This window comes from Thalassophryne amazonica, chromosome 16 (assembly GCF_902500255.1).
Source record: "Thalassophryne amazonica chromosome 16, fThaAma1.1, whole genome shotgun sequence".
Taxonomy (NCBI): Eukaryota; Metazoa; Chordata; class Actinopteri; order Batrachoidiformes; family Batrachoididae; genus Thalassophryne; species Thalassophryne amazonica.
The window spans coordinates 90912742-90938674 of NC_047118.1; the positions used below are offsets into that span (position 1 = coordinate 90912742).

At 43.0% G+C, this 25933-nt stretch overlaps 1 protein-coding gene across 1 annotated transcript in view; it reads right to left on the minus strand.

Moving 5' to 3' along the window:
- Positions 1-25933, minus strand: part of si:dkeyp-72e1.9 (syntaxin-binding protein 4) — a 375953-nt gene that overhangs the window by 42464 nt on the left and 307556 nt on the right. The window contains exons 16-19 of the mRNA XM_034189933.1: positions 24178-24270; positions 23988-24053; positions 3720-3887; positions 1793-1810 (exon numbers count right to left, since the gene is read on the minus strand). Of these exons, the coding sequence (XP_034045824.1) occupies positions 1793-1810; positions 3720-3887; positions 23988-24053; positions 24178-24270 (345 nt within the window). The remainder of the gene's footprint in view (positions 1-1792; positions 1811-3719; positions 3888-23987; positions 24054-24177; positions 24271-25933) is intronic.

Genomic DNA, 25933 nt, shown 5'->3' on the forward strand with positions numbered 1-25933 from the left:
CCATCCAAAGTGGGATGGATGCCGTCTCTCCTAACAAGACTGGGTTTTCCCCAGAAAGATGGGGAAAACCTGGTCTTGGATGGGAAAAAGATGGGAGATGGCGAAATTACACCTGTGCCACACTTGGGACATGATCCAAAACCTGTCTGCCGCCCCAAACACAGACAGTGTAGCTGAGCGTTCATCATCTTCATCTGAAGATGACGATGAAATTGAGAAGCTGCTGGTGGTTAAAGAAAGAGAAACCACCGTCATACAAAGGGGCTGAGTTCCCATTGCATCGGCGTTAGACACCTATTCCAGAGAAGCGCGTTTAAAGCGCACCGAGAACGTCCTTCGTTACTGGGCATCCATGGCCGCTTCAAATGCAGATATGCACAAACTCATAATGTCCGTCATAGCGCTCCCCGTGACCCAAGTCAGCGTGCATTTTCATCTTTGAAGTTTATTCTTTCTCCACTTAGTTCGTCCCTGAATGACAAAATTCTGGAGGACATCCTTTTCATCCACCTGAATAAACAGTTCGGAATGTAAGCTAACCCATTTCCACTTCCATCTTTCTTGCTTAATTTTTAATGGGTACTATAGCATGGGAATTACTATTTTTGTGACTGTACAGGATTTATTTTATTTTATTTTTATTATTATTGGCTATTATTATTTTTAGCAGCCTGGAAGGCAATGTTTGGACACTTTCGATAATGTCTAATGTGTGTTAGTCACAAATCTTTTTTGTTTACAACACCAGGTGACGGTGTAGCCTATATTTTTTTTTTACTTTTTGTTGCCTACTAAACGTGAGCCACTTTTGTTACCTACTTTGATAAATGTTAGCATGTTTGTTGATTAACGATACCTGATGGATATGAGCAAGGAATTGCATTTTATTGGCCTATTAGTAGACCTATGTTAAAAAAAAACGTTACAGTATGAATCTGGAATGGCCTGTTTTTTTTTCCCCTCCTTTCCTTGCCTACTGTGAATGGTCACGACCAGGTTTTAAGTTGGTGTAGCAAATGCCTAAGAATGTAAAGAAATGACCTGAAGACTGAATGGGCTGAGGGATTTTGTGGTTGCCCACCGAGTGGCATAGCCACGTGACTTTATAATGTCGTTGACACATTTGAAATAATAATTGTTTTGAATTATTTCTTGTCTAATTTAATGAAGGTTGTAACAGAATTTGCCTAGATTTGGCTTAAGCTGGATGAGACAGAGGCATAATTTTATAGCCATTTGTTAAACAACTGACGGAACGTAATTAACCGTTCCGGGAACGAAATTTTTTTGTTCTAACCGGTTCGGGAATGTCTATTTAATGGTGGAACCCAAAACCGGAAACATTAAAATTCCGTTTCTGTTCAGAACGAACCAATTGGAAAAAAAATCTGGTTCAAAGCCCTGGTTCCAGGAATACTATGACATCATCAGCAAAAAGCCACATTTCATGTTCTACTCCATTTATTAATATGCATATGTAGCGGACATGAATGAGTGAAGCTCGTCAGCATCTCACCATGTCATTTAGGTTCTTCAGACTTTGAGTAAATGCTTCAGACATGAACTCTTTAAAAAAAAAACTGTTCGGCCACTTGAATTTTCAATAGTCAGCGAGGTAGGGGTCAACTGAAGAATTACACAGGGGTCTAAACCAGGGGTGGGCAACTTGTTCCAGAAAAGGCCAAGAGGGTGCAGGTTTTCTTTGCAGCCACTGATTCCACCAGGTGATTTCACTGATTATCACTTTGAGCAGATGGAATCAGTTAATCAGCCTCTTGGTCCTTTATGTAACAAGTTGCCCACCCCTGGTCTAAATTAAAAGAGGCTGCAATCATATAGAAAACAACACCACATTATTTGCCTGATCATAAAGATTCCAGGTCAATTTCAGTTTGTACAGGGGTCAAAAGTTAAAGTTGCTCTATTAATTTTGCTCCAGCTGTATTTGTGCTGAATTTGATGCTTGTATCACCATTTGAAGGATTGTTTCAGTTATCTGCTGCACTAATAAGCCAACAGAGCATGAACCAGCTGCTGTCTGTTAGCTTAAACATGTGTACATAAGCCAACCCAAATTAAAGGAGAAATGCTGCTTTTAACAACCTGGACCTCATTTCTGGCTTAAACTACAGTCGTTTACTCACCAATATAAGTTTGGTGTGATTAGAAGTCCATAGTTCAAACAACGTGTTCAGTTCAAATCTGAAGCAAACATTTTTCTTCTTCTACTAAGGTGGATTAGAACTTTTTGTGGTGCACAGCACCAACTACTGGACAGGAGGAAACTAGCAGTCAATGTGACTTACTGATTTGAAAATGCAGCTCTTTCAACCAGACGTGTGGTGCTGTGACGTGCCAATCATCGGTATCCAATCAGATTTCAGGAGAGTCCAGTGAAACCCCGGCCTCCTCTCTAGCTCCACCCATGCCAGGAATTGTTTGACATTTGAACATTTCCTGTTTCACTGTGACTGATAAATTTGGCACTTCCTGTTTGAGTGTGAGCTTGCCACTGAGTTCCTGCAAAATTCCATGGGATCTCGTCTGTCGATCCAGGAAGTGTTTGACATTTGAACATTTCCTGTTTTACTGTGGATTTGAAAATTGGCACTTCCTGTTTAGGACACCCTGTACCATGAGTGTACTCATAATATCGGTTATTCCCAAACCAGGTAAAAACAAGGAATATTGTGCCAATTATAGGCCGATTTCCATATTAAATGAGTGGCTGAGGGACGTCCAGATGCAGCTGCTTCTCCTCTGCCGTCAGCTGCTTTGGCACAAATTTTGTTGTCACTCTCTGCAGAAATCCTCCATTAAAATGGAACCTGTGCTAATAACGACATCCTACACAAGCTCTTGTATGGTGATGTCATCCATAACCAAAGTCCGTATTTTGTCATTCGCTTGGTCATTTCAGCTTGCGGACGGACTCAAGTCGTTCCATCAAAATAATTTGATGGAGGTGCAGTACAAGTCTGCACTCTAAAACTGACTGCTCATGACTGACATGGGCTGTGGACTAGAAAACATTCACCCATTCCCAAGAAGGTTCCTGTCACCTCTCGACCAAATGACACCTCACATGTGCTGTATTTGTTAGTATGGGATAAAATGAGGTCAGATACTTTTTGGATACACCTTGTATTTCGAAGTCTGCAGTTTTGAATTTATTTAATCACCATATGTACATAGTCACCCACTGAGGATTGTAATAATTGCAGTGATGATTGGGTGGCGGGTAGCACAAACAACACAGGAGTACTTATCAAATTCATTTAATTAATTTAACATTATTCTTCCGACTTGGAAAATAAAGTTTTCAAATCATTTAACAACATTTAGCTTAAAGACAGATCTGGTTTCTCACATTTTTAAAGAATTTTCATCATGGTCAGCATTCAAATGCGGCAAATAATTTCCCTCCTGCCTCCACAAAAATCTTATCTTGCATGCCACATGGCTGCCAAATCCTTCATTGCATAAATTATGCTTGCAGGACAGGCTTTATATAACTTGATATGAGGGGTTGGGGTTAAATAATTATTGCCTGAAATCCTCAGCAGTCTGCCGTGTCATGCACTCTGTGCATCATGCAGTCTGTACACTTTACCTTCTGCAAAATGATCCAAAGACATCACATCAGATTTTGAGGATGTGCACAGCAGAGAACCAGCTGACTGTGTAGCACCCACCTGGGCGGGCCCCACTCTCTCTGCCTGCCTCTTGTTAGCCAGTTGACTCTTCAGGTCCCTGATCTCAGCTTCCAGCAGCTGGACGACTTCCTCGTAGTCCTGTTCTGCACTGCCGGCCTGCACCACGTCTGCCTCAGCTGTGTCCAGACGACTCTTGAGGCGGCTGTTCTCCTCTGCAGTCAAACATGCTTTCTGGGAGGACAAAGAACAAGAACCTCTGTATGTGTATCAGGGACCTGCTGGTAAAAACCCCAACCCGTGTGAAGCGCCTTGGGGTGACTGAATGTCTGTAAAGACTTTAATGAACGTGTCTCTAAAGACTGTATGTTTGATGAATGCGTCTCTAAAGACTGATGAATGTGTCTCTAAAGACTGTATGTTTGATGAACGTGTCTCTAAAGACTGATGAATGCGTCTCTAAAGACTGAGGAACGTGTCTCTAAAGACTGTATGTTTGATGCACGCATCTCTAAAGACTGTATGTTTGATGAACGTGTCTCTAAAGACTGTATGTTTGATGAACGCGTCTCTAAAGACTGATGAACGCGTCTCTAAAGACTGTATGTTTGATGAATGCGTCTCTAAAGACTGATGAACGTGTCTCTAAAGACTGTATGTTTGATGAACGTGTCTCTAAAGACTGATGAATGCGTCTCTAAAGACTGAGGAACGTGTCTCTAAAGACTGTATGTTTGATGCACGCATCTCTAAAGACTATGTTTGATGAACGTGTCTCTAAAGACTGCATGTTTGATGAACGCGTCTCTAAAGACTGATGAACGTGTCTCTAATGACTGATGAACGTGTCTCTAAAGACTGTATGTTTGATGAACGCGTCTCTAAAGACTGATGAAAGCGTCTCTAAAGACTGTATGTTTGATGAACGTGTCTCTAAAGACTGTTTGAGGAACGTGTCTCTAAAGACTGTATGTTTGATGAATCCATCTCTAAAGACTGATGAACGTGTCTCTAAAGACTGTATGTTTGATGAACGTGTCTCTAAAGACTGTTTGATGAACGCGTCTCTAAAGACTGATGAACGTGTCTCTAAAGACTGTATGTTTGATGAACGCGTCTCTAAAGACTGATGAAAAGTGTCTCTAAAGACTGTATGTTTGATGAAAGCGTCTCTAAAGAGTGTATGTTTGCTGAACGCGTCTCTAAAGACTGTTTGATGAATGTGTCTCTAAAGACTGTACTTTTGATGAATGTCTCTCTAAAGACTGTTTGATGAAAGTGTCTTTAAAGATTTTATGTTTGATGAACGCGTCTCTAAAGACTGTTTGATGAACGTGTCTCTAAAGACTGTATGTTTGATGAATGTCTTTCTAAAGACTGTTTGAAGAACATGTCTCTAAAGATTGTATGTTTGATGAACGCGTCTCTAAAGACTTTATGATGAACGTGTCTCTAAAGACTGTATGTTTGATGAACGTGTCTCTAAAGACTGATGCACGTGTCTCTAAAGACTATATGTTTGATGAACGCGTCTCTAAAGACTGTTTGAGGAACGTGTCTCTAAAGACTGTATGTTTGATGAATGCGTCTCTAAAGACTGATGAACGTGTCTCTAAAGACTGTATGTTTGATGAATCCATCTCTAAAGACTGATGAACGTGTCTCTAAAGACTGTATGTTTGATGAACGTGTCTCTAAAGACTGTTTGAGGAACGTGTCTCTAAAGACCGTATGTTTGAGGAATGTGTCTCTAAAGACTGTATGTTTGATGAATGTCTCTCTAAAGACTGTTTGAGGAACGTGTCTCTAAAGACTGTATGTTTGATGAACGCGTCTCTAAAGACTGTTTGATGAATATGTCTCTAAAGACCGTATGTTTGAGGAATGTGTCTCTAAAGACTGTTTGATGAATGTGTCTCTAAAGATTGTATGTTTGATGAACGCGTCTCTAAAGACTGCATGTTTGATGAACGTGTCTCTAAAGACTGTTTGATGAACGCGTCTCTAAAGACTGTTTGATGAACGCGTCTCTAAAGACTGATGAACGTGTCTCTAAAGACTGTGTTTGATGAACGCGTCTCTAAAGACTGATGAACGTGTCTCTAAAGACTGTATGTTTGATGAAAGCGTCTCTAAAGACTGTATGTTTGCTGAACGCGTCTCTAAAGACTGTTTGATGAACGTGTCTCTAAAGACTGTATGTTTGATGAATGTCTTTCTAAAGACTGTTTGAAGAACATGTCTCTAAAGATTGTATGTTTGATGAACACGTCTCTAAAGACTTTTTGATGAACGTGTCTCTAAAGACTGTATGTTTGATGAACGTGTCTCTAAAGACTGATGAACGTGTCTCTAAAGACTGTATGTTTGATGAACGCGTCTCTAAAGACTGTTTGAGGAACGTGTCTCTAAAGACTGTATGTTTGATGAATGCGTCTCTAAAGACTGATGAACGTGTCTCTAAAGACTGTATGTTTGATGAACGCGTCTCTAAAGACTGATGAACGCGTCTCTAAAGACTGTATGATTGATGAACGTGTCTCTAAAGACCGTTTGAGGAACGTGTCTCTAAAGACTATGTTTGATGAATGCATCTCTAAAGACTGATGAACGTGTCTCTAAAGACTGTATGTTTGATGAACGCGTCTCTAAAGACTGTATGTTTGATGAACGTGTCTCTAAAGACTGTATGTTTGATGAATGCGTGTCTAAAGACTGATGAACGTGTCTCTAAAGACTGTATGTTTGATGAACGCGTCTCTAAAGACTGATGAACGTGTCTCTAAAGACTGTATGTTTGATGAACGCGTCTCTAAAGACTGATGAACGCGTCTCTAAAGACTGTATGTTTGATGAACGCGTCTCTAAAGACTGATGAACGCGTCTCTAAAGACTGTATGTTTGATGAACGTGTCTCTAAAGACTGTTTGAGGAACGTGTCTCTAAAGACTGTATGTTTGATGAATCCATCTCTAAAGACTGATGAACGTGTCTCTAAAGACTGTATGTTTGATGAACGTGTCTCTAAAGACTGTTTGAGGAACGTGTCTCTAAAGACTGTATGTTTGATGAATGCGTCTCTAAAGACTGATGAACGTGTCTCTAAAGACTGTGTTTGATGAACGCGTCTCTAAAGACTGATGAACGTGTCTCTAAAGACTGTATGTTTGATGAAAGCGTCTCTAAAGACTGTATGTTTGCTGAACGCGTCTCTAAAGACTGTTTGATGAACGTGTCTCTAAAGACTGTATGTTTGATGAATGTCTTTCTAAAGACTGTTTGAAGAACATGTCTCTAAAGATTGTATGTTTGATGAACACGTCTCTAAAGACTTTTTGATGAACGTGTCTCTAAAGACTGTATGTTTGATGAACGTGTCTCTAAAGACTGATGAACGTGTCTCTAAAGACTGTATGTTTGATGAACGTATCTCTAAAGACTGTTTGAGGAACGTGTCTCTAAAGACTGTATGTTTGATGAATGCGTCTCTAAAGACTGATGAACGTGTCTCTAAAGACTGTATGTTTGATGAACGCGTCTCTAAAGACTGATGAACGCGTCTCTAAAGACTGTATGATTGATGAACGTGTCTCTAAAGACCGTTTGAGGAACGTGTCTCTAAAGACTATGTTTGATGAATGCATCTCTAAAGACTGATGAACGTGTCTCTAAAGACTGTATGTTTGATGAACGCGTCTCTAAAGACTGTATGTTTGATGAACGTGTCTCTAAAGACTGTATGTTTGATGAATGCGTGTCTAAAGACTGATGAACGTGTCTCTAAAGACTGTATGTTTGATGAACGCATCTCTAAAGACTGATGAACGTGTCTCTAAAGACTGTATGTTTGATGAACGCGTCTCTAAAGACTGATGAACGCGTCTCTAAAGACTGTATGTTTGATGAATGTGTCTCTAAAGACTGTTTGAGGAATGTGTCTCTAAAGACTGTATGTTTGATGAATCCGTCTCTAAAGACTGATGAACGTGTCTCTAAAGACTGTATGTTTGATGAACGCATCTCTAAAGACTGATGAACGTGTCTCTAAAGACTGTATGTTTGATGAACGTGTCTCTAAAGACTGAGGAACGTGTCTCTAAAGACTGTATGTTTGATGAACGCGTCTCTAAAGACTGATGAACGTGTCTCTAAAGACTGTATGTTTGCTGAACGCGTCTCTAAAGACTGTTTGATGAATGTGTCTCTAAAGACTGTACGTTTGATGAATGTCTCTCTAAAGACTGTTTGATGAAAGTGTCTTTAAAGATTTTATGTTTGATGAACGTGTCTCTAAAGACTGTTTGATGAACGTGTCTCTAAAGACTGTATGTTTGATGAATGTCTTTCTAAAGACTGTTTGAGGAACATGTCTCTAAAGATTGTATGTTTGATGAACGCGTCTCTAAAGACTTTTTGATGAACTTGTCTCTAAAGACTGTATGTTTGATGAACGTGTCTCTAAAGACTGATGAACGTGTCTCTAAAGACTGCATGTTTGATGAACGCGTCTCTAAAGACTGTATGTTTGATGAACGTGTCTTTAAAGACTGTTTGAGGAACGTGTCTCTAAAGACTGTATGTTTGATGAACGTGTCTCTAAAGACTGATGAATGCATCTCTAAAGACTGAGGAGCGTGTCTCTAAAGACTGTATGTTTGATGCACGCATCTCTAAAGACTGTATGTTTGATGAACGTGTCTCTAAAGACTGCATGTTTGATGAACGCGTCTCTAAAGACTGATGAACGTGTCTCTAATGACTGATGAACGTGTCTCTAAAGACTGTATGTTTGATGAACGCGTCTCTAAAGACTGATGAACGCGTCTCTAAAGACTGTATGTTTGATGAACGTGTCTCTAAAGACTGTTTGAGGAACGTGTCTCTAAAGACTGTATGTTTGATGAATCCATCTCTAAAGACTGATGAACGTGTCTCTAAAGACTGTATGTTTGATGAACGTGTCTCTAAAGACTGTTTGAGGAACGTGTCTCTAAAGACCGTATGTTTGAGGAATGTGTCTCTAAAGACTGTATGTTTGATGAATGTCTCTCTAAAGACTGTTTGAGGAACGTGTCTCTAAAGACTGTATGTTTGATGAACGCGTCTCTAAAGACTGTTTGATGAATATGTCTCTAAAGACCGTATGTTTGAGGAATGTGTCTCTAAAGACTGTTTGATGAATGTGTCTCTAAAGATTGTATGTTTGATGAACGCGTCTCTAAAGACTGCATGTTTGATGAACGTGTCTCTAAAGACTGTTTGATGAACGCGTCTCTAAAGACTGTTTGATGAACGCGTCTCTAAAGACTGTATGTGTGATGAATGTCTCTCTAAAGACTGTTTGATGAATGTGTCTCTAAAGACTGTTTGAGAAACGTGTCTCTGAAGACTGTATGTGTGATGAACATCACTCAGAAGACTGATGAATGTCTGTAAAGACTCTTTGATGAACATGTCTCTAAAGACTGTTGGAGGAATGTGTCTGTAAAGACTGTATGTTTGATGAACACATCTCTAAAGACTATTTGATGAACGTGTCTCTAAAGACTGTTTGATGAACGTGTCTCTAAAGACTGTATGTTTGATGAACGCGTCTCTAAAGACTATTTGATGAACGCACCTCTAAAGACAGTTTGATGAACGTGTCTCTAAAGACTGTATGTTTGATGAATGTCTCTCTAAAGACTGTTTGAGGAACGTGTCTCTAAAGACTGCATGTTTGATGAACATCACTCAAAAGACTGATGAACGTCTGTAAAGTCTCTTTGATGAACGTGTCTCTAAAGACTGTTTGAGGAACTTGTCTCTAAAGACTGTATGCTTGATGAACGTGTCTCTAAAGACTATATGATAAACATGTCTCTAAAGACCGTATGTTTGATGAACGTGTCTCTAAAGACTGTTTGATGCACGTCTCTAAACACTGTATGTTTGATGAATGCGTCTCTAAAGACCGTATGTTTGAGGAATGTGTCTCTAAAGACCGTATGTTTGAGGAATGTGTCTCTAAAGACTGTATGTTTGATGAATGTCTCTCTAAAGACTATTTGAGGAACGTGTCTCTAAAGACTGTATATTTGATGAACGTCTCCAAAAATTGTTTGATGAGCGTCTCTCTAAAGTCTGTCTGATGAATGTTCTGGTTGTAGTGTGTTTTCCTGTGGTTATGTTGTGTTGTGTTTTGTTGTGGTTGTGTTGTGTTTTGTTGTGGCTGGTGTTATGTGGTGTTGTGGTTTTGTTGTGGTTATATTGTGGTTGTGGTATGTTGTCTTTTGTTGTGGTTGTGGTTATGTTGTGGTTGTGTTGTGGTGTGTTTTGTTGTGGTTGTAGTGTGTTTTGTTGTGGTTATGCTGTGGTTGTGGTGTGTTTTGTTGTGGTTGTGGTGTATTCTGTTGTGGTTTTGTTATGGTTATGTTGTTGATATATTATCAATTATTAACGTCTTTACTTTGATTTAATGTCTTTACTCTGATTTGCTGTCTTTGATTTTGTCTTTGATCTCATTCTTCATATACACATTTATATACATGTTTAATTTAATATCACTCTCTTAGTTAATCACCGAATTGCTAACGTAATTACATTCACAGAACTGTTTAAGTAATTATTAAACTGCTCACACGGGAAGATGAACAGATGAACTTTGGCTCAGTGAGAATGTGGACTGTTTTGCTAAGACCATGTTTTTGCTGAGCACAGATGTACATTTTAATTAACAGTCCAGCCTTGAGAAGAAAGTGGTGTGACTTGCACACCAGTTCAAGTTCAGGGTTGCAGGCTGTTATGAGAAGACCCATGAGACGGGAGGCTTAAAGCCATAACAATTTTCATATCGATGTGAGAACAGACTTGGAGTCGCTACTTTGTTTGTATACTTTGTCTACTTTGTCTCTTCCATATATCTGTATGTAACTTTATTGTAATAAATACAGGAGGCAGACGGGCGGGGCTCTACAGAGCTGACGAGATGGTCGGTGACGAGGGTCACGTTCGTTCGCTCTCTCCTGATTCAGGAAAAGAAATTCAGTGTCTCCTGCGTGATTATTTTCTGTGTTAACTGAGTTGTTCTTTTTCAGGTCCAACTCTGACAGTTGTGGTTGTGGTGTGTTTTGTTGTGGTTGTGGTATGTTTTGCTGTGGTTGTGTTGTGGTGGGTTTTCAATCAATCAATCAATCAATTTTTTTTTTATATAGCGCCAAATCACAACAAACAGTTGCCCCAAGGCGCTTTATATTGTAAGGCAAGGCCATACAATAATGATGTAAAACCCCAACGGTCAAAACGACCCCCTGTGAGCAAGCACTTGGCTACAGTGGGAAGGAAAAACTCCCTTTTAACAGGAAGAAACCTCCAGCAGAACCAGGCTCAGGGAGGGGCAGTCTTCTGCTGGGACTGGTTGGGGCTGAGGGAGAGAACCAGGAAAAAGACATGCTGTGGAGGGGAGCAGAGATCGATCACTAATGATTAAATGCAGAGTGGTGCATACAGAGCAAAAAGAGAAAGAAACAGTGCATCATGGGAACCCCCCAGCAGTCTACGTCTATAGCAGCATAACTAAGGGATGGTTCAGGGTCACCTGATCCAGCCCTAACTATAAGCTTTAGCAAAAAGGAAAGTTTTAAGCCTAATCTTAAAAGTAGAGAGGGTGTCTGTCTCCCTGATCTGAATTGGGAGCTGGTTCCACAGGAGAGGAGCCTGAAAGCTGAAGGCTCTGCCTCCCATTCTACTCTTACAAACCCTAGGAACTACAAGTAAGCCTGCAGTCTGAGAGCGAAGCGCTCTATTGGGGTGATATGGTACTACGAGGTCCCTAAGATAAGATGGGACCTGATTATTCAAAACCTTATAAGTAAGAAGAAGAATTTTAAATTCTATTCTAGAATTAACAGGAAGCCAATGAAGAGAGGCCAATATGGGTGAGATATGCTCTCTCCTTCTAGTCCCCGTCAGCACTCTAGCTGCAGCATTTTGAATTAACTGAAGGCTTTTTAGGGAACTTTTAGGACAACCTGATAATAATGAATTACAATAGTCCAGCCTAGAGGAAATAAATGCATGAATTAGTTTTTCAGCATCACTCTGAGACAAGACCTTTCTGATTTTAGAGATATTGCGTAAATGCAAAAAAGCAGTCCTACATATTTGTTTAATATGCGCTTTGAATGACATATCCTGATAAAAAATGACTCCAAGATTTCTCACAGTATTACTAGAGGTCAGGGTAATGCCATCCAGAGTAAGGATCTGGTTAGACACCATGTTTCTAAGATTTGTGGGGCCAAGAACAATAACTTCAGTTTTATCTGAGTTTAAAAGCAGGAAATTAGAGGTCATCCATGTCTTTATGTCTGTAAGACAATCCTGCAGTTTAGCTAATTGGTGTGTGTCCTCTGGCTTCATGGATAGATAAAGCTGGGTATCATCTGCGTAACAATGAAAATTTAAGCAATACCGTCTAATAATACTGCCTAAGGGAAGCATATATAAAGTGAATAAAATTGGTCCTAGCACAGAACCTTGTGGAACTCCATAATTAACTTTAGTCTGTGAAGAAGATTCCCCATTTACATGAACAAATTGTAATCTATTAGACAAATATGATTCAAACCACCGCAGCGCAGTGCCTTTAATACCTATGGCATGCTCTAATCTCTGTAATAAAATTTTATGGTCAACAGTATCAAAAGCAGCACTGAGGTCTAACAGAACAAACACAGAGATGAGTCCACTGTCCGAGGCCATAAGAAGATCATTTGTAACCTTCACTAATGCTGTTTCTGTACTATGATGAATTCTAAAACCTGACTGAAACTCTTCAAATAGACCATTCCTCTGCAGATGATCAGTTAGCTGTTTTACAACTACCCTTTCAAGAATTTTTGAGAGAAAAGGAAGGTTGGAGATTGGCCTATAATTAGCTAAGATAGCTGGGTCAAGTGATGGCTTTTTAAGTAATGGTTTAATTACTGCCACCTTAAAAGCCTGTGGTACATAGCCAACTAACAAAGATAGATTGATCATATTTAAGATCGAAGCATTAAATAATGGTAGGGCTTCCTTGAGCAGCCTGGTAGGAATGGGGTCTAATAAACATGTTGATGGTTTGGATGAAGTAACTAATGAAAATAACTCAGACAGAACAATCGGAGAGAAAGAGTCTAACCAAATACCGGCATCACTGAAAGCAGCCAAAGATAACGATACGTCTTTGGGATGGTTATGAGTAATTTTTTCTCTAATAGTTAAAATTTTGTTAGCAAAGAAAGTCATGAACTCATTACTAGTTAAAGATAATGGAATACTCAGCTCAATAGAGCTCTGACTCTTTGTCAGCCTGGCTACAGTGCTGAAAAGAAACCTGGGGTTGTTCTTATTTTCTTCAATTAGTGATGAGTAGAAAGATGTCCTAGCTTTACGGAGGGCTTTTTTATAGAGCAACAGACTCTTTTTCCAGGCTAAGTGAAGATCTTCTAAATTAGTGAGACGCCATTTCCTCTCCAACTTACGGGTTATCTGCTTTAAGCTACGAGTTTGAGAGTTATACCATGGAGTCAGACACTTCTGATTTAAAGCTCTCTTTTTCAGAGGAGCTACAGCATCCAAAGTTGTCTTCAATGAGGATGTAAAACTATTGACGAGATACTCTATCTCCCTTACAGAGTTTAGGTAGCTACTCTGCACTGTGTTGTTATATGGCATTAGAGAACATAAAGAAGGAATCATATCCTTAAACCTAGTTACAGCGCTTTCTGAAAGACTTCTAGTGTAATGAAACTTATTCCCTACTGCTGGGTAGTCCATCAGAGTAAATGTAAATGTTATTAAAAAATTATCAGACAGAAGGGAGTTTTCAGGGAATACTGTTAAGTCTTCTATTTCCATACCATAAGTCAGAACAAGATCTAAGATATGATTAAAGTGGTGGGTGGACTCATTTACTTTTTGAGCAAAGCCAATAGAGTCTAATAATAGATTAAATGCAGTGTTGAGGCTGTCATTCTCATTCTCATTCAGGGTTTTGTTGTGGTTGTGGCGTGTTTTGTTGTGGTTGTGGTGTGTTGTGTGATTTGTTGTGGTGTAGTTTGTTGTGGTTATGTTGTGGTTGTAGTTACGTTGTGTTGTGGTTATGTTGTGGTTGTGGAGTGTTTTGTTGTGGTTGTGCTGTGGTTGTGGTGTGTTTTGTTGTGCTTATGTTGTAGCTGTGGTGTGTTTTGTTGTGGTTGTGTTGTGGTGGGTTTGTTGTGGTTGTGGTGTGTTTTGCTGTGGTTATGTTGTGGTGTGTTTTGTTGTGGTTATGTTATGGTTGTGGTGGGTTTTGTTGTGGCTGTGGTGGGTTTTGTTATGGTTGTGTTATGGTTATGCTGTGGTTGTAGTTATGCTGTGTTGTGGTTTTGTTGTGGTGTGTTTTGTTGTGGTTATGTTGGGGTTGTGGTGTGTTTTGTTGTGGTGTGGTTGTAGTTAGGTTGTGTTGTGCTTATGTTGTGGTTTTGTTGTGGTGTTTTGTTGTGGTTTTGTTGTGGTGTGTGTTGTGGTTGTGCTGTGCTTGTGGTGTGTTTTGTTGTGGTTGTGGTGTGTGTTTTGTTGTGGTTATGTTGTGGTTGTGGTGTGTTTTGTTGTGGCTATAGTGTGTTTGGTGTGGTTGTGACATTTTTGGGTAACACTTTATATTAACTGCACGCTATAAAGCATTAGTAAAGCATGTATAAAGTGTAACTAAATGCTTAAGTAACTACTTGTAAAACATTTACAAAGCTTTCTTTTTTTATTAGTTACTCATTGGTAAGAACATAAATAGATGGCTTAATAATGATTAATAACAAAATATGTAATGTCTTTATAAAACATTTACAAATGTTTTTTAATCTCTATAAAGCATTTAAGAAAAGTTGATCATTAACAGTTCATCATTTACAAATGTAAAATCAGACACTATTCCTTAGTGATAAAAATACTTTACAAATCATATTTTTATTGTCTTTACATTTTTCCTCACAAATTATTAAGCCTTTATTAAGCATTAATAAACCATTAGTTGATGCTCAATGTGTTGGGAAGGTGTCGTAGCACGGACCCACAACAGGGGGCGCAAATGAACGGACAATGAGTAAGCCAAAAGGCAACAATTTACTGTTGTGACAATACACAACTAAATGTACAGAAATTGCAAAGTCAATGAACACCAGGTGACGTGTGGGCAGGCTCGAAGATAGAAGACCCCGACGAGAGAGAGACCGCGTCCCACACGGCCTCCACCACCAACGGTCTGAAGAACACCGGAGCCGCCAAGTCCCGAATCCCCAGGTGACCTCTGTCTTCGGCTGTCGACCCTGGTACTGCTGGCAGAAAGCAGAAAAAGATGAGTGAGTGTAAATCCTTACACTCAGTGGTCTACAGTCTGTGCACAGTTAGGAGGAGAACCTCCACCTCCGAATCACACACTCGTGCAGCTCCTAGTGTGACCACTTATCTGTAGCGCGGTTGTCGTCGTCACGCTCCACGCCACTTCCAGATAAGGGTGAACACCACAGGATACCGGCTGCAACAAAAGGTCAGAATCCTAAACACTGTGTTAAAGTCAGCAGAGAAAATTACCTCACGGTAGTCGATTTCTCGGCGAGGAGGTGGAGTTCCGATCCGGCTTTTAAGATGGTGATGCTGATGATGAACGAGTGACAGCTGGTGCAGGGGATGAATGACAGCTGTCACTTCTTCAGGGTCCGGCGCCCTCTCGTGCTTGGAGCCCGCACTCCAAGCAGGGCGCCCTCTGGTGGTGGTGGGCCAGCAGTACCTCCTCTTCAGCGGCCCACATAACAGGACCCCCCCCTCAACGGGCGCCTCCTGGCGCCCGACCGGGCTTGTCCGGGTGTCGGCTGTAGAACTCGGCCAGGTGGGCCGGGTCCAGGATGAAGCTCCTCTTCACCCAGGAGCGTTCTTCAGGTCCATACCCCTCCCAGTCCACCAGATATTGGAACCCCCGGCCCTTACGACGGACGTCCAGGAGCCTGCGGACCGTCCAAGCAGGTTCCCCGTCAATGAGCCGGGCAGGAGGCGGCGTAGGTCCAGGTGCACAGAGGGGCGAGGTGTGGTGAGGCTTTATGTGGGACACGTGGAATACCGGGTGGATCCGCAGTGAAGCTGGGAGTCGGAGCTTCACCGCGGCTGGGTTGATGATCTTGAGGATTGGGAAGGGTCCGATGTATCTGTCTTTCAGTTTGGGGGAGTCCACACAGAGGGGAATGTCCTTGGTTGAGAGCCACACCTCCTGCCCGGGCGGGAACGTGGGGGCCGGGGACCGTCGGCGGTCTGCATGGGACTTGGCCCTCGTCCGGGCCTTTAACAGGGCAGAGCGGGCAGTCCGCCACACCCGGCGACATCTCCGAAGGTGGGCCTGGACCGAGGGCACACCGACCTCTCCCTCCACCAGCGGGAATAATGGGGGCTGGTACCCCAAACACACCTCAAAAGGGGAGAGGCCGGTGGCAGACGAAACTTGGCTGTTGTGGGCATACTCGATCCAGGCCAGATGGTGACTCCAGGCCGCCGGATGTGCGGAGGTGACACACCGAAGGGCCTGCTCCAACTCCTGGTTGGCCCGCTCTGCCTGGCCGTTGGTCTGGGGGTGGTACCCGGACGAGAGACTCACGGTGGCCCCCAGCTCCTTGCAGAAACTCTTCCACACCTGTGAAGAGAACTGGGGACCACGATCCGAGACGATGTCCGACGGTATCCCATGCAGCCGCATGACGTGGTGGACCAGGAGGTCTGCCGTCTCCTGGGCCGTCGGGAGCTTCGGGAGGGCCACGAAGTGGGCCGCCTTGGAGAACCGGTCCACTATCGTGAGGATTACGTTGTTGCCCTGGGACGGCGGGAGGCCCGTGATGAAATCCAGGCCGATGTGAGACCAGGGGCGATGAGGCACCGGCAGGGGTTGGAGGAGGCCCGTCGTCCTCCGATGGTCTGCCTTGCCCCTGGCGCAGATGGTACAGGCCTGGATGTAGTCCCGGACGTCGGTTTCCAGGGACGCCCACCAGAAGCGCTGCTGGACTACTGCCACGGTCCTACGCACCCCGGGATGACAGGAGAGCTTGGACCCGTGACAGAAGTCCAATACGGCAGCTCTTGCCTCCGGTGGGACGTACAGTCTGTCCTTGGGGCCAGTCCCCGGGTCCGGGCTCCTGGTCAGGGCCTCCCGGACGGTCTTCTCCACGTCCCAGGTAAGGGCGGCCACGACAGTGGACTCGGGGATGATGGTCTCGGTGGGGTTCGACAGCCCCGCTTTGGCTTCTTCTTCGTGCACCCGGGACAATGCATCTGGTTTTTGGTTCTTGGTCCCGGGGCGGTATGTAATCCGGAAGTCAAAGCGCCCGAAGAACAGAGACCAGCGGGCTTGCCTGGGGTTCAGCCGCTTGGCGGTCCGGATGTACTCCAGGTTCCGATGGTCAGTGAAAACCGTGAAGGGCAACGAAGCCCCCTCCAGCAGGTGTCTCCACTCTTCAAGGGCCTCCTTCACCGCAAGAAGTTCCCGATTGCCAACGTCATAGTTCCGTTCAGCTGGGGTCAACCTGCGGGAATAAAAGGCACAAGGATGGAGAACCTTATCAGCCTCCACGCTCTGGGACAGCACGGCTCCTATCCCTGAGTCAGAGGCGTCCACTTCTACTACGTACTGGCGATCAGGATCAGGCTGCACCAGAACTGGCGCAGTCGAGAACCGGCGTTTCAACTCCTGGAACGCGGCTTCGCACCGATCCGACCAGGCAAAGGGGACCTTGGTGGAGGTCAGGGCAGTCAGGGGGCTAACTACCTGACTGTAACCTTTGATGAACCTCCTGTAAAAATTTGCAAAACCGAGGAACTGCTGTAGTTTCCTGCGGCTTGTTGGTTGGGGCCAATCTCTCACCGCCGCAACCTTAGCCGGATCGGGGCGACGGAGTTGGAGGAGATGATGAACCCCAGGAAGGACAAAGAAGTGCGGTGGAACTCGCACTTCTCGCCCTTCACAAACAGCCGGTTCTCCAACAACCGCTGTAGGACCTGACGTACATGCTGGACATGGGTCTCAGGGTCCGGAGAAAAGATGAGTATATCGTCCAGATATACGAAGACGAACCGATGCAGGAAGTCCCGCAAGACGTCATTTACCAAAGCTTGGAACGTCGCGGGGGCGTTAGTGAGGCCGAACGGCATGACCAGGTACTCGAAGTGACCTAACGGGGTGTTGAATGCCGTCTTCCATTCGTCTCCCTTCCGGATCCGAACCAGGTGGTACGCATTTCTAAGATCCAATTTCGTAAAGATTTGGGCTCCATGCAGGGGCGTGAACACTGAATCTAACAGAGGTAACGGGTATCGGTTGCGAACCGTGATCTCGTTCAGCCCTCTGTAATCAATGCATGGACGGAGTCCGCCGTCTTTCTTGCCCACAAAAAAGAAACCAGCACCCATCGGGGGGGTGGAGTTTCGGATCAGCCCGGCAGCTAAGGAGTCCCGGATGTAGGTCTCCATTGATTCGCGTTCCGGACGTGAGAGGTTGTACAACCTACTGGACGGGTACTCAACGCCCGGGACTAAATCGATGGCACAATCGTACGGCCGGTGCGGAGGAGGAGTGAGCGCCAGATCTTTGCTGAAAACGTCAGCAAGATCGTGGTACTCCTCTGGCACCGCCGATAGATTGGGGGGGACTGTGACCTCCTCATTAGCTGTAGTGCCGGGGGGAACCGAGGATCCTAAACACTCCCGGTGGCAGGCTTCGCTCCACTGCTTCACAACCCCGGACGGCCAATCAACCCGGGGATTGTGCTTCACCATCCATGGAAAGCCCAAAATCACTCGGGAGGTAGATGGTGTTACATGGAACACTATCTCCTCCCTGTGATTCCCAGACACAACCAATGTCACTGGTTGTGTCTGATGTGTGATCAATGGGAGCAGGGTGCCATCTAGTGCTCGCACCTGCAATGGTGCCGGCAGAGCCACCAGAGGGAGCCCTACTTCCCTTGCCCATCTGCTGTCCAGCAGATTCCCCTCTGACCCCGTGTCTATCAGTGCTGGGGCGTGAAGGGTTAACTCCTCACAAAGGATTGTCACTGGGATTCGTGCCGATCTGCGGGGTCTTTCCGCGTGTGTGTTATGGCCCACCCTTAGCCCAGATTCTAAGGACGGGCGTTGTAGTTTGACCGTTCAGGGCAGTCCCTCTGCATATGCTCACAAGAGCCGCAGACAAAACACTCCCCGCGGGCCAGTCTCCTTTGTCTGTCACTTAATTTTACTTTGGCCCTGCTCGTGTCCATAGCCTCCTCAGCAGGGGGAGCTGTAGCCCCACAGGGCCCTCTGGCAGTGAAGCGTGGGGACAACGTCTTATCGGAACCGGAAGGGGGAGGGACGGCTTGTACCCGGTCACGCCCCCCGGCCTGCTCCCGACGATGCTCAGTCAAACGGTTGTCTAAGCGTATAACCAAATCGACAAGCCCGTCAAAATCCCGCGGTTCCTCCTTCGCCAGTAGGTGCTCCTTGAGGACCGGTGACAGTCCATTTACGAAGGCGGCGCGGAGCGCAACGTTATTCCAGCCGGACCTCGCTGCCGCGATGCGGAAGTCGACTGCATACTCGGCTGCGCTACGGCGCCCCTGTCTTATCGACAGCAGCACGTTTGAAGCAGTCTCGCCTCTGTTAGGATGATCAAACACTTGTTTGAACTCCCGTACAAACCCAGCATAAGACGTTAGGAGCCGTGAGTTCTGCTCCCAAAGCGCCGTAGCCCATGCGCGTGCCTCTCCTCGAAGCAGATTGATAACATAAGCTACCCGGCTAGCATCTGAGGCGTACATGACAGGGCGCTGTGAAAAGACGAGCGAACACTGCATGAGGAAGTCCGCGCACGTCTCGACACAGCCCCCGTACGGCTCCGGAGGGCTTATGTAAGCTTCAGGGGATGGTGGGGGGGTTTGTTGAACGACCAGTGGTACGTCTGATTCAGGCCCAGGACCAGCCAGAGGAGGAGCTGCAGCAGCGCCCTGATCATGCGCTTCCACCCTGGCGGCGAGAGCCTCCACTCTCCGATTAAGGAGGACATTCTGCTCGGTCACTAAATCCAACCGAGCCGTGAAGGCGGTTAAGATCTGCTGCAGCTCACCCAACACGCCTCCCGCTGACGCCTGCGCTCCTGGCTCTGCCATTGGCCGTTCACGCTCGAGCTGACGCCCCTCGGAATCCATGACGATTGGCCGAGAAATCCTGTTGGGAAGGTGTCGTAGCACGGACCCACAACAGGGGGCGCAAATGAACGGACAATGAGTAAGCCAAAAGGCAACAATTTACTGTTGTGACAATACACAACTAAATGTACAGAAATTGCAAAGTCAATGAACACCAGGTGACGTGTGGGCAGGCTCGAAGATAGAAGACCCCGACAAGAGAGAGACCGCGTCCCACACGGCCTCCACCACCAACGGTCTGAAGAACACCGGAGCCGCCAAGTCCCGAATCCCCAGGTGACCTCTGTCTTCGGCTGTCGACCCTGGTACTGCTGGCAGAAAGCAGAAAAAGATGAGTGAGTGTAAATCCTTACACTCAGTGGTCTACAGTCTGTGCACAGTTAGGAGGAGAACCTCCACCTCCGAATCACACACTCGTGCAGCTCCTAGTGTGACCACTTATCTGTAGCGCGGTTGTCGTCGTCACGCTCCACGCCACTTCCAGATAAGGGTGAACACCACAGGATACCGGCTGCAACAAAAGGTCAGAATCCTAAACACTGTGTTAAAGTCAGCAGAGAAAATTACCTCACGGTAGTCGATTTCTCGGCGAGGAGGTGGAGTTCCGATCCGGCTTTTAAGATGGTGATGCTGATGATGAACGAGTGACAGCTGGTGCAGGGGATGAATGACAGCTGTCACTTCTTCAGGGTCCGGCGCCCTCTCGTGCTTGGAGCCCGCACTCCAAGCAGGGCGCCCTCTGGTGGTGGTGGGCCAGCAGTACCTCCTCTTCAGCGGCCCACATAACACAATGTATCCTTTATGTACCATTTGTTAATAATGTACAAAGCTCAAGTCTCTTTCCCCATCACTATAAGTATGCAGTTTTAAAGAGTACGAATTTGTTTTATAACTCATTTGTATATACTTAATATAGACCTCGTATATGTCCATTTCTAAATGCTTATCAATGCGTGAGTAAACTTAAAAATACTATTATAAAGCCTTTACAAGCTGTTAGTAAAGTATTTCACGTGAGCTTAATTAAAGTGAAGGTTAAATTTGCATTATAACTCATTTGTAGACAGTATTTATATGTGTTAAGCAGAGTCACCAACAGTTGGCCAATTCACTTATATATATATATATATATATATATATATATATATATATATATATATATATATATATATCCATTCATAAATACTTAATGTATATTTTGTTTTGAGGAATTGGTACAGCGGTATTAGACAAGGAGTGTGAGTTCATTTTTCGCAAAATGTTAAAGTGTTCGGTTAGGAGGTGGTGTTGATTTGAGAGTAATTGCGCTGTCATTATTATCATTGTTGCTAACCGATAGCTAAACGTGGGTTCAGAACGGGTCACCATTAGCCGCTAAGCAATAGCGGCTAATTGGCTAACTGGTATAAAAAAAAAATTAAATTTTACTTCTGACGATATAAATTCATATCGATCAAGCGGGTAACCTTGGGCGGAAACAAATTGTCCGCTTGATGATTTTCAACCTTAGAATACATTAAGCAGTAAAAGGGTGGTGGCCAAGTGGTTAATGCGCTTGGTTTCAGTTCTGAAGGCTCCAGGTTCAAATCCCACCCCTGCCACATTTGTCCATGTAATGTGGAGTTGCGTCAGGAAGGGCATCCGGCGTAAAACCTGTGCCAATTCAAAATGCAGATCCACCTTGGATTTACTGTGGCGACCCCGAGTGCAAACAAGGGAGCAGCTGAAGGGACTTTACTTTACTAGAATATGTTAAGCAGTCAGATTTGGTATGACAATGGTTAGCCAATGCTGCTTTAGCCTAGCTTTTGCTAACACTTATGCGCATAGCCGATTAACCATCGTTTTCGGTGAGGCATCCGCTGGAAGTGTGCGTGAGGATGCCAGTGATTAAGCACCATTAATCCATGCTGTCCGAAAAATGGTTAAAACCAGTTTTTTGTGTTGTTGTTGTTTTTTGTTGTTTTTTGTTTTATTCTAATCTTTCCCCTCAAACCTTCATCGACAATGATAACAGAAACCGGAAGTGTCGTAGGACATCTTCCTCGCCATTTTAATTTGTTGAACAATTGTGTGAGCTGCTGCCAACTGTCAGTGATATAGTATCATTTGCACTTGGTGTTGCAGCCATTTGTCGGTGAGGTAAATAAAATCACATCTTATTTGGTTTGAAAAAATAGGTTTATATTCCTTGAAATGATTGGGTGCTTAAAATGAAGAAATTTAATTAGTAAAAAATAAAATAAATAAAATATTGGGTGCTAAAAATGAAAATTAAGAAACTGAATAAAAATAAGCACTAATAAATAAATAAATAATAAAAGATGGCACTGGGAAAAAGCTCAATATGAGGACCGCCATAACTGGAGGTACAGTATTTGAGAGAGCTAAAAAGGAAAAGAGGAAAGAATTAGAGAGCAGAGGGCAGGTAGCAGCTAAAAGAACAGAAGAGGAATGTGATGAGCAAATAATAGGTGCAGAGAGAAGTCGTTATTGTGGGACTCTTAAATGCTTTATAGAGAATTAAAAAATCATAAATGTTTTATAAAGACATTATATATTTTGTTATTAATAATTATTAAGCCATCTATTTATGTTCTTACCAATGAGTAGCTAATTTAAAAAATGCTTAATAAGTAAGTATTTTTATCACTAATGAAGTGTCTGATTTTACGTTTGTAAATGGTAGACTATTAATGATGAACTTTTCTTGAATGGTTTATACAGAATTAAAAAATTATTTAAAAATGTTTTATAAAGACATTACATATTTTGTTATTGATAATTATTAAGCCATCTATTTGTGTTCTTACCAATGAGTAGCTAATAAAAAAGAATGCATTTAAGAACCTACCTTAATACCGTAATTAGGATGTAAATTCACAAATACTATTTTACTACACAATTATTATTAAATATAAGTAGTGTAGTTTCATGCAAATAAGACCTATATTATCATATAATTTCCATATTATTCATTTTATTACCATGTTATTACGCTAATATTACCATATTATTATCATATTATTACCGTGGTGTAATGTAAAGTGCTACCAAGAAGGCTTTGTAAATGTTTTACAAGTAGTTACTAAAGCATTTGCTTACACTTTATAAATGCTTTACTAATGCTTTATAGCTTGCAGTTAATATAAAGTGTTACCTTTTTTGTTGTGGTTATGTTGTGGTTGTGGTGTTTTTGGTGTGGCTATGTTGTAGTTGTGGTGTGTTTTGTTGTGGTTGTGTTGTGGTTGTCATTAGGTTGTGGTGTGGTTGTGTTGTGGTTATGTTGTGGTTGTCATTAGGTTGTGTTGTGGTTGTGGTGTGTTTTGTTGTGGTTATGTTGTGGTTGTAGTGTGTTTTGTTGTGGTTATGTTGTGGTGTGTTGTGTTGTGGTTGTGTTTTGGTGGTGGTGTGGTTTTTGTTGTTGTCATGTTGTGGTATGTTTTGTTGTGGTTGTGGGTGTGTTTTGTTGTGGTTATGTTGTGTTGTGGTGTGTTGTATTGTGGTTATGTTGTGTTTTCTTGTGGTTGTGTTGTGGTTTTGCTGTAGTTTGGGTGTATTTTGTTGTGTTTATGGTGTGTTTTGTTGTGGTTATGTTGTGGTTTTGGTGTGTTTTGTTGTGGTTGTGTTGTGGTGTGTTTTGTTGGGGTTGTGGTGTGTTTTGTTGGGGTTTTGGTGTGTTTTGTTGTGGTTGTAGTGTGGTGTTTTTTGTTGTGGTTGTGTTGTGGTGTGTTTTGTTGTAGTTATATTGTGGTTGTGGTGTGTTGTGTTGTGGTTGTCTTGTGGTTATGTTGTGGTTGTGTGTGTTTTCTTGTGGTTGTGGTGTGGTTGTAGTTATGTTGTGCTGTGTTGTGGTTGTCTTGTGATCATGTTGTGATGTGTTTTATTGTGTTTGTGGTGTGTTATGTTGTGGGTGTGGTGTGCTTTGTTGTAGTTATGTTGTGTTGTGGTTATATTGTGTTTGTGGTGTGTTATGTTGTGGGTGTGGTGTGTTTTGTTGTGCTTGTGGTGTGTTTTGTTGTTTTTATGTTGTAGTTGTAGTTATGTTGTGTTGTGGTTATGTTGTGTTTGTGGTGTGTTTTGTTGTGGTTTTCTTGTGGTTGTGTTGTGCCATCACCTTTGAGGTCTTCTGTAACTCCTCTTCCAGTGTTTTGTTGCTGTGCTCCATGTCTTTCAGCATCACCTGATCCAGAGAAGAAAAAAACTCACACAACAGACACAAAGCTCCAAACCCCATCAACCAGGACCACAGAAAGACACGCAACCAGTGTGTGCACGTGTGTGTACATGCATGTCTGTGTGTTCACCTGGAGCTGCTTCATCTGACTCTGAAGCTGCTTCATCTCTGTGTGATACTGTTCCATCCCCTCACCATTGTAGCTGCTTTCTGAATCATAGGTCTGAAACACACACACACACACACACACACACACACACACACACACACACACACACACACACACACACACACACACACACACACACACACACACACACACACACACATTTATGTTGTCTGTCAGTGTGACTGTGGTCTAAAGACAGATATGAATTTCCTCCTTCTGGATCCTCGGTTGTTGTTGTTGCACACAACCCAACTGATGAATGTCTCTCTAAAGACTGTTTGATGAATGTCTCTCTAAAGTCTGTTTGATGAATGTCTCTCTAAAGTCTGTTTGATAAACGTCTCTCTAAAGACTGTTTGATGAACGTCTCTCTAAAGTCTGTTTGATGAACGTCTCTCGAAAGTCTGTTTGATGAATGTCTCTCTAAAGTCTGTTTGATGAACGTCTCTCGAAAGTCTGTTTGATGAACGTCTCTCTAAAGTCTGTTTGATGAACATCTCTCTAAAGACTGTTTGATGAACGTCTCTCTAAAGTCTGTTTGATGAATGTCTCTCTAAAGTCTGTTTGATGAACGTCTCTCGAAAGTCTGTTTGATGAATGTCTCTCTAAAGACTGTTTGATGAACGTCTCTCTAAAGACTGATGAACATCTCTCGAAAGTATGTTTGATGAATGTCTCTCTAAAGACTGTTTGATGAACGTCTCTCTAAAGACTGTTTGATGAACGTCCCTCTAAAGATGATTTGATGAACATCTCTCGAAAGACTGTTTGATAAATGTCTCTCTAAAGACTGTTTGATGAATGTCTCTCGAAAGTCTGTTTGATGAATGTCTCTCTAAAGACTGTTTGATGAACGTCTCTCTAAAGACTGATGAACATCTCTCGAAAGTATGTTTGATGAATGTCTCTCTAAAGACTGTTTGATGAACGTCTCTCTAAAGACTGTTTGATGAACGTCCCTCTAAAGATGATTTGATGAACATCTCTCTAAAGACTGATGAACATCTCTCTAAAGTCTGTTTGATGAACATCTCTCTAAAGACTGTTTGATGAACGTCTCTCTAAAGTCTGTTTGATGAATGTCTCTCTAAAGTCTGTTTGATGAACGTCTCTCGAAAGTCTGTTTGATGAATGTCTCTCTAAAGACTGTTTATGAACGTCTCTCTAAAGACTGATGAACATCTCTCGAAAGTATGTTTGATGAATGTCTCTCTAAAGACTGTTTGATGAACGTCTCTCTAAAGACTGTTTGATGAACGTCCCTCTAAAGATGATTTGATGAACATCTCTCTAAAGACTGATGAACATCTCTCGAAAGACTGTTTGATAAATGTCTCTCTAAAGACTGTTTGATGAACGTCTCTCGAAAGTCTGTTTGATGAATGTCTCTCTAAAGTCTGTTTGATGAACGTCTCTCTAAAGACTGTTTGATGAACGTCTCTCTAAAGTCTGTTTGATGAATGTCTCTCTAAAGACTGTTTGATGAACGTCTCTCTAAAGACTGATGAACGTCTCTCGAAAGTATGTTTGATGAATGTCTCTCTAAAGACTGTTTGATGAACGTCTCTCTAAAGTCTGTTTGATGAACGTCTCTCTAAAGACTGTTTGATGAACGTCTCTCTAAAGACTGATGAACGTCTCTCTAAAGACTGTTTGATGAACGTCCCTCTAAAGACTGATGAACGTCTCTCTAAAGACTGTTTGATGAACGTCCCTC